This window comes from Typopeltis vanoorti, chromosome 4 (genome assembly GCF_054136105.1).
Source record: "Typopeltis vanoorti isolate ZY-2024b chromosome 4, IOZ_Tvanoo_1.0, whole genome shotgun sequence".
NCBI lineage: Eukaryota > Metazoa > Arthropoda > Arachnida > Uropygi > Thelyphonidae > Typopeltis > Typopeltis vanoorti.
The window spans coordinates 159,578,101-159,592,856 of record NC_143552.1 but is presented as its reverse complement, the minus strand read 5'-3'; the positions used below and the strand labels follow the sequence as shown (position 1 = coordinate 159,592,856).

The 14,756-nt window shown below is 37.0% G+C and overlaps 1 protein-coding gene across 1 annotated transcript in view; it reads right to left on the bottom strand.

Moving 5' to 3' along the window:
• Positions 1–4,959: 4,959 nt before the first annotated feature.
• LOC150107796 (RUS family member 1) overlaps positions 4,960–14,756 on the bottom strand; it is a 222,143-nt gene continuing 212,346 nt past the window's right edge. Inside the window, exon 12 of the mRNA XM_090391552.1 lies at positions 4,960–5,278. Within this exon, the coding sequence (XP_090247678.1) occupies positions 5,139–5,278 (140 nt within the window). The 3' untranslated portion in view covers positions 4,960–5,138. The remainder of the gene's footprint in view (positions 5,279–14,756) is intronic.

The following is a 14,756-nucleotide window of genomic DNA, read 5'->3' as shown; positions in this document are numbered from 1 at the left end:
GTGTCCACAATTTGAAACAAACAGGACATAATCTGTTGTGGGGGGGGTGAGATTTCCTCAAAAAATAGAAATAAAAAGAAACTATTTTCAAAGATTTGAAATTGATTACAAAGATTGTTAATGTAAAATAGAACAAAATTAAGTGTATTTAAAAGGCGTTTGCCGGTTATGATATTTTAATATAAAGTTTTAGTAAAATATAAAATTTTAATATAATAATTATAATGGATATATTAGTGAATAAAAAAATTCAATTGGCATTAATTTTAATAATAAAAAAGTGAAATTTAAAGTAAAATACATAATAAGTCACTCAAGTTTACCTGTTTGTCACACTTGAAGTCCAAGCAGTTTCCATTCCTTGGATTTTTTTACTGTAGTGCCTGATGCAGCTGGCACATTCTTGCCTCTTAATATATTTTTCATAGGAATATATATATTTTTAATGTTGTTCTTTTTTTTTTAAAACACAAACATGAAAATCATTGCACTTCATTCCTTTGAAACAAGTTTTATAAGTATCATTGATTATACTGTCAATATGCAATTGCTTTTTTGTCCTTTTTTGTTAAAATTCACTAAAGAGAAAACTATTTCTTCTGAAGCAACTGAAAGCAGTTAAAATAAATTCAACAATGGTTTAAAAAGGAATGTTTTCATTATGAGTGTCTAAAATTTGTTGGAAAGGAAAAAAAAAAAGCTAACATTTTGATAATGGAAATAAATCTATATATGATTTTACAAGTTATCAGAATATATTCATATTTCTGCACTAGATATATTTTAGGAATGTTACATGAAAACATTTCATCTTAGAAGAAAAAAAAAAAAAGAAGAAAAAAAAAAAAAAAAAAAAAACAGGACATATTAGCATTCTGAAAGCATATTCTTTCCAGGATGGTTTTTGTGAAAATGGGACTGTCTTGTACAAAAAGGAAATAAATGCTGCTTGGAAACTGACAAACTGATGCTGTTATGTATTTGTTTATTCAGTCTTTTGGCCTTGGAATGTATTCCAGAGGCCAAAAGGCTGAATAAGGTAGGTGTAAAATGGATGAATGAGGAGCTTAAGCATGAAATCTGGAAGAAGGTACTGTTAAATTGTGAATGAAGAATTTTATGATTATTAATACTTCATTTATGATTTAACATGAATTGCATTTCCTGAGCTAAGTTTGCTCCTAAGTAAATTGTAATTTAAACACTTACTGTTTTTTGTTCATTGAAATAATAATTGTAATTTTTTTTTAGTTATCTTATATAAATTCTTTATATTAACTTGTAATATATGCAATATAAGGGACCCCGATAATGTGATTTGATTGGCTGCTGTCAGAAAACTAAGTTATTTTGAGATAGTGCATGCCTTAGCGTTGGGAACTGTACAACGATCACGTGGGAATTTCGTTGTAAACTGAAAGAGCAAAAAAAAATAAGTTTGGGCGGGAAAAAGAGAGAGGATTTATGAGATAGAGGAAGAAAGAACCAGAAGGAAAATGGAGAGAGTGTAGGAAGGTCGTGAGATGTGATCTAACCTGGGATTGTACGACGTAAAAAAGATTTGGAAACTTGTTCCAATTTTAATGAATCTTACTTCAAACTCATATTTATTTATAGTTTTCTGTCGCCTTGTAAAGGAATTTACCCGAGCGAAAGGATAATAATATGATCAAGATTTATCATAAGATAAGTTATTATGAACAAGAAAATACATTTTCCAGTCTTAACAAATAAGTTATTGAACTCAGGGATACTATAAGTTTTGTGTTGCCTATAATGGAAGATTATCAAGTGCCTAAAAGTGTTGTAATAGTTTTCCATAATGTGCAAGCTATGATGCTCATGCCAGTATGAATATCTATTCTATAACTAACATGTGATAGTGTTGCTTGTGTTTGGAGAACTTGGTAAATTTTCATGTTGCTGGAGCCAGCTAGTCAAGCTTGAATAAGTGATATTATAAAACATTTCCTAGTGAAACCAATGTGAGAAACTTCATTGAAGAATTAGTTTGTGTTTGAATGTGTTATCTCACAATGTATATGTAAATTCAAGACTGAGCCTTTTAAGAACTATTTTAATCCTCTGATAGATACTGATGATGCAAGCTAAGTGTTTGATAAAATTGAAGTTTATGATTATTCTATGACTAAAAAGAATTAATTTTTAAGTGTTTTGCTGAATATTGATGTTGTTTAAAGTGATACTAAGTTGAAATCCTAACGGATGAGAATTGTAAAAGCCTTATATGTAAGTTCTAGCAGTAAATAATGCACTCAGCTGAGTAGAATCTTAATACTTTATTGAATGCATAAATTATTTTCTAATTGTATTGATCTTAATAGAGTTCGTTTCTTATGTAAGAATAATTTTGTAAGAGAATTAAATTATCTTGTTTAACTTGATTCTTGTGCTTGCCTAATTTCAGTTTCACTGCACCGCTCGTTAAAATATGAATCTTGCGGGAAACACTATGTATAAGTAAGAAAATTTCGGCCTGTAGTAAGTTCACATTGCTGTTGTGCTATTTGATGCTTGATTCCTTCACAATAATTGTGTAATTTCAAACAGAGTGGCACAGTATAATAAAAATTTTCTTTATGTTCGAAAGTGGGGTCAACCAACAGCTGGCAAATATAACGGTGGATGAAAAACAAAGCCAACAGTACTTTGGAGATGGTACAAGATGAATAATGATAATTAGTTACATGAAGAGTATAAAGAACAAGCCAGGAGAATGACTCACTAAGGAAAACAAAAGTGAATATGAGCAGAAATTGGCAAACCAAGTGAAGACAAACTCTACAGAGTTTTTTTAGATATGTGGCAAGTAGAAGGAAAAATTATCATGGTTAGATGATGTTAATGGATGAAAATGGTAGACTGGTAACTGCTGCAGTAGACTTGTCGAGGTATTCAGTGATCAATTTATAGGGTTGTTTCATCCTGATCACGGTGGAATCATGAGGAACTTGAGTGATACAATGTTATAGCCTTAGGAGAAGACATAGGAGAGGATGGCTTAATTGTGATTGAGCAAGAGGTATTTGAAAAAATAAATAAAGTTGATGTCAATAAGGCAATAGGATTTGATGACATATCACCATGCATCTTAAGGGAAGGTTCTGGGGAACTGGCAGTGGCATGCCTGTTTAATAAGAATCTTACAACAGCACAGGTTCCAAGGGAGTGGAAGGAGAATAAAATTGTTCTACTACATAAAGGTGGTGATAAGGCTGTAGCTTCCAATTATGGGGCAATCTGTATATCTGGAGTTGTGAAGGTACTGGAGAGATTGGTGAGAAGTAGGATACAGAAATGGATCGATAACATGTTTCACTAACTTACTTATGTACTATAACGAGGAGACAAATACTGGACAGGGGAGAAGCATAAAAAGTGGTGTACTTGGATTTTGCAAAAGCTTTTAATACACAGCCACACAACAAGCTGCTAAATAAATCGAAATAGATAGGATTGGATAACAGACTTCTGAGTTGGATCAGTGATTGGCTGTCAGATAGGTATCAGAAAGTTGTGTATGGGGATGCAGTATACCAAAAGAGGAAGGTCACTAGTGGTATTGTACAGGTCAGTTTTGACACCACTCACACGATCAACTAGTTGAGGGCTGTTATCAGGAATGGGAGGTGTGTGTGTGGGGGGGTAGCACAAGAGGCCCAGTGCTGGAACCTGTATAAGGATGTGAACAGAGGACCGAGAAGAAGGTTCTTTGCATGGAGAGTGGTTGGTGAATGAAATGCACTGCATGAGTGTGTTGTGAATGTAGACACATTGAATCAATTTAAAGCATGGTTGGATGAGCATTGCATAGACTAGTGTGTACCTCCCACCATGAGTCACTGACTTCATGGAGGTCAAATGTTAATAATAATAATAATAAACAGGATGGATGGGCAATTTGTATGTTAATGATATTGGGATGGTATTGGGTTTAACTAGTCACTGGATTTTCATGATATGCAGCTGTTTGCAGATGATGTAAAATTGGGGAGAGCAATGCAGAGTCAAGCTGATGTTATAGCTTTACAGGAGGACTTCAATAGATTGCATGAATAGGCAGGTAAGTGGAACTATCAGTTGAATGTTGCGAATGTAAGGTTTTTAGATTTGGTAAGCAATGATGGGATGCAAAGTATACACTTCATGGGGAAACTTTAAAGGAAGTAGAAGAGATGAGAGATCTGGGAGTGGTGGACAAGGACCTGAAATTCAGAGGACACACTGCATAAGTGGTGAAGAAGTCACATCGGATAATGGCAATGATGTGGAGGACCATGACATGCAGAAATAAAGTTATGATACCATTGTATAAGGCCTTGATCAGGCTTTATATGGATCATTGTGCACAAATTTAGTCACTGGATTTTCATGGTAACATGGAGGATACGTTGAAAAGGGTCCAGAGAAGATTCACAAAGGTGATCAGTGGTCTTTGGAATGTGGAGTACAAGGACAGATTGAGAGAATATAAATTGCAGAACCTTGTGAATAGGAGAAAGAGAGGGGGGGGTGATTGGGACATATAAGCTAGTGAGGGGTTATCAGGAATGGGAGGGGGTGGTAGTACAAGAGGCCACTGCTGGAAATTGTATAAGGAAGATGTGAACAGAGGAGTGAGGAGAAGGTTCTCTGCATGGAGAATAGTTGGTGAGTAGAATGCATTGCCTGAGTGTGTTGTGAATGTAGACACATTGAATCAGTTTAAGGCATGGTTGGATGAGCATTGTATGGAATAGTGTGTACCTCTCACAATGATTCTCTGATTCATGGAGGTCAGATATTAATAATAATAATAAACAGGATGGATGGGCACTTTTACCTTAAGCTAAAATAAAACAAACAGTCACTGCTACAGTGAATCTCTGCAATTTTTTTCTGTGTGCACTCACAAGTAAGCACATCTGTGCTTGTGAATAATAATCATAGCATTCCCTATATCACAATATATATTTATTATATCATTAAAGTGATGTATATTTTAGCTTACAAATCAGATATATATTGTAAACCTTCAGAAAAGTACAAAGAGGTATCTATATGAATAATCAGTTTCAAGAATGAATAACAAAAATGTTCTTAATAAAATAAATTATTTCGAAGAGGATAAACTGCATTCACCACTTTGCTCTCCACTCATTCGCCTCAAAAAGAGTGTGATTTGTTACCCAACCTGCAAGTTGCACTCTTTCCAGAAAAGATGGAAAATGGGTTACTGTAAATTTCCTTGATGACTTCAGTAAATGTTCCATATCATCTATGCACAACATTAAAAAAATATTAAACCTCAATAGACAGGTATAACATCACTACATAATGTATTATCAAGAATTCTATTATAACAAAATGAAATGGATGCAGGAATCAGTACTGCAATGGCTCTGAATTATTTTGGAAAAAAAATTCTCCTAATTTTACACAGATCATCTTTTTCTTAAAATTGCCAAACATATGCAGTATTCTCAGATGCATATCAAAAATAAATATAGCAGGTAATTTTGCAAATACTTCTTGAAAATGTTCATTTATGATATCATTATTCTTTTTCTTAGATCAGATGTTAGGCTCAATATCATAGGGCAAGCAAGCTTCCTAACTATGATAGGAAAAACCCAATTTACTAGTATGATGCATAAGAGCTAGAGCTCTTATGCATGCTCTGCATTAGAATGGCCAATTAAACCATTATTGAAAGATGCCTAATAAAATTTCATCACAATCAGTACTTGACCTTTCACAGTCAAGTGATGTATGCCAACCTTACTCAGCCAGGTGAAAATGAAGGAATATATAGATCTGTATTTCACTTATAGCAATTTTTTTGCTGGGACAGAGAGCAAATTATAGTTGACAAGAAATTAAATAGTTTTTATCCTTTTCGATCCAAGTGTAAGCAAACAAACATTTGCATGTGCAACATCCTCAACAACTAGGCTGCTTGTACAGAGCAGCTGACTTCCCATCAAGTTGCCCTAGTATCCCATAATACACAGATCTAGTTCCCACTGAGGTCTCTTCAGTGGGAACTAGATCCATACAGATAATGAGAGCTAACTCAATAGCAAAAGTCTTATATCCATATACATGTAGCAAAATGATGTACAGAGAAAGATGTCATCCAGAAATTGTGTAAGAGTTGAATGTGCTCAACAAGTGTATATGAGAACTAGATTTTTTGCTTGGAGAGTGGGTTGCCAGAGGTGGTTGTGAGTGCTTTTTCAGTGAATGAGTTTAAGAGAAACACATGATAGGTATTTTGTGTATGTGTGAGAGAATTATTATTATAATAATACAGGAACCTCCATGGAAGTTCCTCCATATAATAGTAGTAATAGGCTTCTGAATATTCCAATTTCCTACATCTTTTCTCATAACAAATGAATACCTAAATTATAAATATTTCATTATTAGCAAGGAAGTTTTTTGCTTCCTGCTGTTTTGGATATTTCCCCAGTTTGAGTATTTTTAACTACCCGTTTCGTTTTGTCAATTTTAAAATAGAAATAACATACAAGATAATAATATCAAGTTTCAACTATTTTGATAACAATATTCAGAAACATACATATTTTGTGAAAGCTCAGCATTTTCATTAAGATTTCACATATTTTTCACATTCTTTGTTAAAACAAGGAAAACAAAGGAAGTTAGTTCAATAAGAGTGAAGCTGAAGCATATGTGACCAGCAGCTGTATAGGTATGCGGTATGACAGTGAAGTGTTTAGAAGGAGGGCCATAATTGCCAATGACTTTATGCGTGGGTTATGCATGGAGAGTGGTGTGAAATTTGTGGATGTGTGGAATGAGTTCGATGGGCGAAAGGACTTATATAAGATGGATGGATTGCATTTGAATGGAGTTGGTGTACGGAGACTTGAAAGAGTGTTGATGAATGATGTGGAAGTGGATGTACAGACTCAGGGAAACTAGATTTATTAAGAGGGGGGAGTAGATATGCTGACTTTAGGGGGGCAGTTAAGTGTATGAATGAGTATATTATGCCCGAGCGAGTACGACGGACAACAAATCAGAATGGGATAGTTAGTATAAGGCATCAAAGTAAGGATGGGACAAATGGGCTTCTGCGATTCATGTACACTAATGCCAGGAGTATTAGGAACAAGAAGGAAGAGTTTTTGGCCATGGTTGGCACTTCCAGGCCAGAGGGTGTCGGTATTAGTGAAACATGGCTGACAGAAGATGATAAAGCTAGTGGGATTGAATGCGATGGGTATAGCGTGTTCAGGAATGACAGGGTGAATAAAAAGGGGGGAGGAGTGTTATTGATGATAGCTGATGATCTTCAGCCAAGGAGTATAGAAGTTGAACTGCATGATGGGGAAAAAAGCGCATTTGAGGCTGTTTGGTGTGAGATACAACCCAGCAGAACAAAACATACAATTGGGTGCTGCTATAGACCAGGTGATGGAGTGGATGGTGGGGATAGTATGCATAAGCAAATAGAAGAAATGAGTGGAAGGAGGGTAATTATTATGGGTGATTTCAATTATGGTAACATTGACTGGAAAGAGGAGAGGGCACATGGGAGGAAGGAATTGGATTTTATGCGGTTATTAAGGGACAACTATCTACGGCAACATGTATTGGAAAATACCAGGGGGCAGAGAGTGCTGGACCTAGTAATTGCAACCGAGAATGTGGCTGTAATGAACATGACCATGTTGCCACCAATTGGTGAGAGTGACCATAACGTCATGACTTGGGAGGTGGCTAAAGGAGTCGAATTTACAATTAAGACAGGGTACATGTGGAATTACCGGGCTGGTAAGTATGACAAGCTTAGGTGTGTGCTTGGCTCAATGCCATGGCATGTAAAACTGCAAGGGCTGGATGTTGATAGTGCATGGGAGGTGGTTAAGAACTGTTTGCAGGAGGCAATGGTTGACTGTATACCAAGAGTCCGAATAATAAATCAATTAGGGGTTAAATGGATGAATAACACTATTAAGCTTGAGCTGCAAAAAAAGAAACAATTGTGGAGGAATTTTAAGGAGAAGGGTGACCATCAGGCGCAGGAACAGTATAAAGCTCAGGCCAGGATGGTAACAAGGGTGGTAAGAAAAGCAAAAGCAGATTACGAAAGGAAATTGGCCACGCAGGCTAAAGAGAATCCCAAACAGTTTTTTCAATATGTTGCAAGTAAAAGGAAAAATGCTCATGGTAGAATGATCTTAAAAAATGCTGAGGGTAGGGAGGTAACTGAATCAGTCGATATTGTGGAATTACTGAGCGAGCACTTTGCAAGAGTATATCATCCAGGTGGAGACTTTGCAGGAATGGAAGAACCAACAGCTTATACTGGAATTGTGATGAATGAAGTAGAGGTAACTAGTCTATTACAGAACCTCAATGTCAATACATCTGTGGGATTGGATGGTATACCAGCTCGTGTCGTACGTGAAGCGGCCAAAGAATTGTCAGTGTCCTTGACCATTTTGTTTAATTTGAGTCTCAGGACTGGGTCAGTCCCAAGGGGGTGGAAAGAGGGTAAAATAGTTCCACTGCACAAAGGTGGTTCCAAGGCTGCTGTTGAAAATTACCGGCCAATCAGCATAACAGGAATCATTATCAAGGTCTTAGAGAAAATAGTCAAGAGGAAAATACAAGATTGGATAGAAGAAAATGGGATACTGTATCGGGGACAGCATGGTTTTGTGAAGGGTAGGTCATGCCTCAGTAACTTGCTCACATATTATAACACAGTGACGGCTGAACTGGATAAGGGTAATGGGTTTACGGTGATTCTACTGGACCTTGCCAAGGCCTTTGACAGGGTACTACATGGAATTCTAATCAGTAAATTGGGGCATATGGGGATGGACATAGGGTTGGTGAGATGGATAGGAGGGTGGTTGATGGAGAGATATCAGAGAGTGGTTTACTCAGGAGTAGAGTCCACAAGATGGCCTGTGACTAGTGGTGTGCCACAAGGATCTGTTCTTGGACCACTGCTGTTTAATTTGTTCATAAATGATATAGGAAAGGATCTGAGAGGAACAGTTCATTTGTTTGCAGATGATGCGAAGTTGGGTAGGGCAATAGTGAATGCAGAGGATGTCAAAATTTTGCAGGATGATTTGGATAGATTGGAGGTCTGGGATAAGGAGAATGGATGTCAGTTTAATGTGGCAAAATGTAAGGTTATGCATTTTGGGGTGAAAAGATTGGCGGCAGTTTACTGCATTGGTGGAACCGTGCTCCAGGAAATTGATGAGGCACGAGATTTAGGAGTGTTGGTAGATAAGGAATTGAAATTTAGGGGACACATTGCAAAAGTGGCCAAATCAGCTCATCAAATCACTTGGTTGCTGAAGAATACGTTGACAAGCAGGTTATTGTTCCTCTGTATCGAGCCTTGATAAGACCCCATCTAGACTACTGTGCTCAGATTTGGTCACCTAGGTTTCTTCTTGATGGGGAGGAGGTGGAGAGGATCCAGAGGCGAGTGACCAAGATGATAGCAGGTCTGTGGAATGAACCGTATGAGAACAGGTTGAGGATTTGTGGGTTGCAAAAATTGGTTGATAGGCGGAGGAGGGGAGATATGATTGAGACATTCAAATTACTGAAGGGTTTCTATAAAATTAATTCAGAAGATATTTTTGAGAACAGGGCTGGTTGTGGGAGGACTAGGGGACATCCATGGAAACTGGGCAAAAGTGTGGTTAGTAAAGGTGTTAGAGCTGGGTTCTTTACTTTTAGAGTAGTGAATGAGTGGAATGCACTCCCTGAGTCTGTAGTGGATGCTGTGACAGTGAATGAGTTTAAGGCGAGGTATGATAGATACTGTATGAATGTCAAATAGTTGTGATGAATATGATTTGGGGCCTCCCTCGATGAGTCTAATGACTCCCTGGAGTTGCCCGTAATAATAGTAATAGTAATAATAGTAATGTGTTGGCCAATTCATTGAAGCAGCACCATGAAAATACTTACAGAAAAGAAAAAGATATGATGCACAAATAGAACATCTATGAGAGTCATCCGTTAAGCAGAACACCTTTCTTCTTAATAGTACTAACTGGTGTACCTCTGCACATGTGATGAATTTGGAATTTATATGTTAGGGGTCATATGGGCAAGAAGTAGTGTCTTGAATGAAAGAGGGATAAATTTTTTTGGAAGCTGAGAAAAGTTATGGAAGTGTAAATCAGTCCAAGAAGAGAATTCTCATCTTGGCTGGAGATCTGAATATTATCAAAAAATAAAGGAAAGGAAAGCAGAATCTTGCTTATAAAGAAAGAGGCTGTTAGAATTGAAGTTCATTCACTAGGTTGCCTTGCCTTCTTCCTACTGGAGGATGGTAAAGAGATCAGTGTTTAAGACATTAATTATGGAATATCTTGAATGAAGGAGAATGGAGTGACCTGTCATAAGCAAAACTATAAAAGTGATTTGAGATTAGTCTGAGAGGGTTGTCTACGTGGTTAGCTTAGTGGCTATGCGCTTTGCAACCATATGCCTAGGGAAGGAGTGTCCTAGGCTCAATTCCCATCAACAACGTAAGGAGCTCAAGGATCTTTCTCAGCCAAAGCTAAGTTAGCCAGTCTTGGGCGTGGATAGCAGGGTTTTTTCCCCAGTATATCTGATGTTTTTCATCCTGCAAGCAGGCAAACTGGTCCCCGTGAATACACACAGATTACAATCATGAATATTGCCCTTAGGGGGACGCAGCAGAGGAGTGGTGAACTGGCTGCATTAGTAAGCCTGTCCTGATTAGGCACATTCAATCTCAATTTATTCTTAGAAAAAAGATATGGAGTTTTCTTAACAACTTTATAATTGGAAGGCTTGCTTACTTTTTGTTTTGGCTCTATGTTGCCTTCACATTCTAAAGAAAACTCCAAATCTTTTTTCTAAGAATAAATTGAGACTGAATGTGCCTAATCAGGAAAAGCTTATTAATCAAAATGCTTCTGAAACTGGATTATCGGAACAAGATTTTGATACATTTTATCAAAAACGTGTGGATAGGCTTATGTGTTCATCACACTTGTTAAATTGATTTAAATGGTATTGATGCGAACACAGATTGATAAGAAAATAACTATTTATTAACTTAAAAGCTAATATTTCGCTGGTATTATATCCAGCATCTTCAGAGTAAACAAACAAAGTTTGTTACAAATGCGAGACAACCACAATTTGGTATAACAGTGGGGCTAGTATAAGTAATTACAGCACGCAATACAGGACAAAAGTCCTAATACGGTGCCATCTAAGTTTAAAAAAAAAAAAAAAAAAAACAGTAGTCCAAAGTTTTGAAAAAACTAATAGTAGTCCAAATAGTAGTCCTTGAAACTTTTAAAAAATATAGTCCAAAGTTAGAAAAAATAAAATTAGAATAAATAAATATTAATTTGGTCTTAGGATGACTGTCTCCCAAATCTTTGGTAGATTTATACAGCCATACTTGTTAAGGTTTGGGGTATGTTTTAAGGCTTCTGTTGATTCCAGAAACAACCTCTCTGACTTGTAGAAGCTTCTGTGCAGTACTTTTGTTTTTTTTTCAATTGATCCTGTGTGCTGGGGTATCCAAAGCATGGTCTGCCAGACCCGGCTTGCCATAACGAAAGTGCCGGATATATTTTTTGTGTTCACAGTTCTTCCTGTCTGTCCGTAGTAGGCTCAATGACAAGAACATGCCATTTCATAGACTCCTGAATGTGATAAAGGAGTGAATCTGTCCTTAGGTGAATGGATGAGAGTTGCCAATTTCACGTAAGGTTTAAATATCTAGGGTGTTTGTTAAGCACCCTAGATATCTTTTCAGATGTGCCTTTAATGTACGGGATGGTGATAGTTTTGTTGTAGTCTTCTGTGGTAGATTGGGGGGGAGGGGATCTCTGGGTAGCATTTAGTATTTTATCTATCTTATGGGAATTATAGCCATTGGTTAGGAAGGTGTGGTGCAGGTGAGTAAGTTCAGCAGTGAGAGCAATATCATTGGAACAGATTGCTCTAGCTCTATGGGTTAGTGTTTTTAAGATACCATATTGTTGAGAAGGGTGTTTGTGTAAATATCTCCCTGTATGTGTGGGTTTTCTATAAATCGAAAATGACAAGGAACCTTCTGGAAGACTTGAGATCAGTGTGTCCAGGAAGGCAGGCAGGCAGTCATTGGTTTCTAGTTCCATTGTAAAGTGGATTTTAGGGTGCTGGCTATTTAGATGCACTAAAAATGTATTCAATGTGTCTGGGCCATGTGGCCCAGACACATTAAATCTGGGCCACATGGCCCAGATTCCATGTGGGCACATCATCAACATAGCCAGAGACTAGGTTTAAGAGTGGTTGCGTTGATAGCTAGCTTTTCCAGATGTTCTATGTAGAACATCTGGAAAAGCTAGCTATCAGGCTAAGAGGGTATCCCATAGCTGTCCCATCTAACTGTTTGTATATTTTCCCTTTCCATGTAAAATAACCTGCCTGTACTGTGAATTTAAATAGCTGAAATATATCAGGGGAAAGTGTGAATTTAGTAAGTTAAGTGTTTCATTCAATGGTACATTAGTGAATGAGGTTATATCAAAATTCACCATTAGGTCTGAACTATTTAAGGTGCAGTTAGTTTTTAAAATATTTTTTACGTGGGTAGAATTTTAACAAAAGAGGGAGAATTGTTTGTGAAAGTGGCTAGTAGTTTGGCTAAATGTTTAGCTAGTTTATATGTAGGACTGTTTATACTATCTACAATAGGGCGCAAAGGTGTACCTTGCTTGTGGATTTTTGGAGCTCCATATATTCTGTTTTAACGTGAAAGGGTTTGAGTTTGACTGTTTCTTTTGGCCAGGAAGTGACTTTGTTCAATAGCTTGCACACCTTATTCTTTTGTGAGTTGGTGGGATCTCGATATCTATAATTTGATATGTTGACTGGTCTTGGAGAAGTGTGTGCATTTTACTTTCATATTCTGTTGTATCCATTACTACAGTTGAGTTTCCTTTGTCTGATTTGGTTATTGTAATGTGGTTATTATTGCAAAGCTCTTTTAGAGCCATTATTTCTTTATGTGGGATATTATTTTTGGGAGACATACAATGGATAGGATATTTGCCACATCTAATCTAATATTATTGGCTATTGCTGGAGGCAGGTCGTATATTCCACGTTCAATGGAAGCCATTATTTTGGTTTTTGGAACTTCTTTAGGAGTAAGAGCAAAATTCTGTCCATGACTTAATGCACTCGTGGCTTCTTTAGTTAAGGTTAACGATGATAAGTTCACAACGACGGCATCTTGATGTAACTGCAACTGCTGTGTGACACTGTGTTGCTGCAGGAATTCAAATTTCTTCTGGTGCCAGTGACTGAAACACTTAACTTACTAAATTCACAATTTCCCCCTGATATATTTCAGCTATTTAAATTCACAGTACAGGGAGGTTATTTTACATGGAAAGGGAAAATATACAAACAATTAGATGGGACAGCTATGGGATCCCCCTTCCCCCCTTCCCCCCCCCCTAGCAACTTCTACATAGAACATCTGGAAAAGCTAGCTATCAACAGAGCCACTCCCAAACCTAGTCTCTGGCTATGCTATGTTGATGATGTGTTTGCTATTTGGCCACATGGCCCAGACACATTGAATACATTTTTAGTGCATCTAAACAGCCAGCACCCTAAAATCCACTTTATAATGGAACTAGAAACCAATGACTGCCTGCCCTTCCTGGACACACTGATCACACGTCTTCCAGAAGGTTCCTTATCATTTTCGGTTTATAGAAAACCCACACATACAGGGAGATATTTACACAAACAATTACACCATCACCCTTCTCAACAATATGGTATCTTAAAAACACTAACCCATAGAGCTAGAGCAATCTGTTCCAATGATATTGCTCTCACTGCTGAACTTACTCACCTGCGCCACACCTTCCTAACCAATGGCTATACTCCCCATAAGATAGATAAAATACTAAATGATCTACCACAGAAGACTACAACAAAACCATCACCATCCCGTACATTAAAGGCACATCTGAAAAGATATCTAGTGTGCTTAACAAACACCAACTGTGCACTGTATTTAAACCTTATGTGAAATTGGCAACTCTCATCCGTTCACCTAAGGACAGATTCACTCCTTTATCACATTCAGGAGTCTATGAAGTGGTCTGTTCTTGTCATCGAGTCTACTACGGACAGACAGGAAGAACTGTAGACATCCACCTCAGTGAACACAAAAAATATATCTGGCACTTTCGTTAGGCAAGTCAGGTCTGGCAGACCATGCTTTGGATACCCCAGCACACAGGATCAATTGAAAAAAACAACAACAAAAGTACTGCACAGAAGCTTCTACAAGTCAGAGAGGTTGTTCCTGGAATCAACAGAAGCCCTAAAACATACTCCAAACCTTAACAAGTATAACTGTATAAATCTACCAAAGATTTGGGAGACAGTCATCCTAAGACCAAATTAATATTTATTTATTCTAATTTTATTTTTTTAAACTTTGGACTACTATTTTTTTTTTTTTTTTTAAACTTAGATGGTGTCGTATTAGGACTTTAGTCTTGTGTTGCATGCTGCAATTACTTATACTAGCCCCACTGTTACACCAAATTGTGGTTGTCTCGCATTTTTAACAAACTTTGTGTGTGCGCTCTGAAGATGCTGGATATAATACCAGCGAAATATTAGCTTTTAAGTTAATAAATAGTTTTCTTATCAATCTGTGTTTGCATCAATACCGTTTAAAT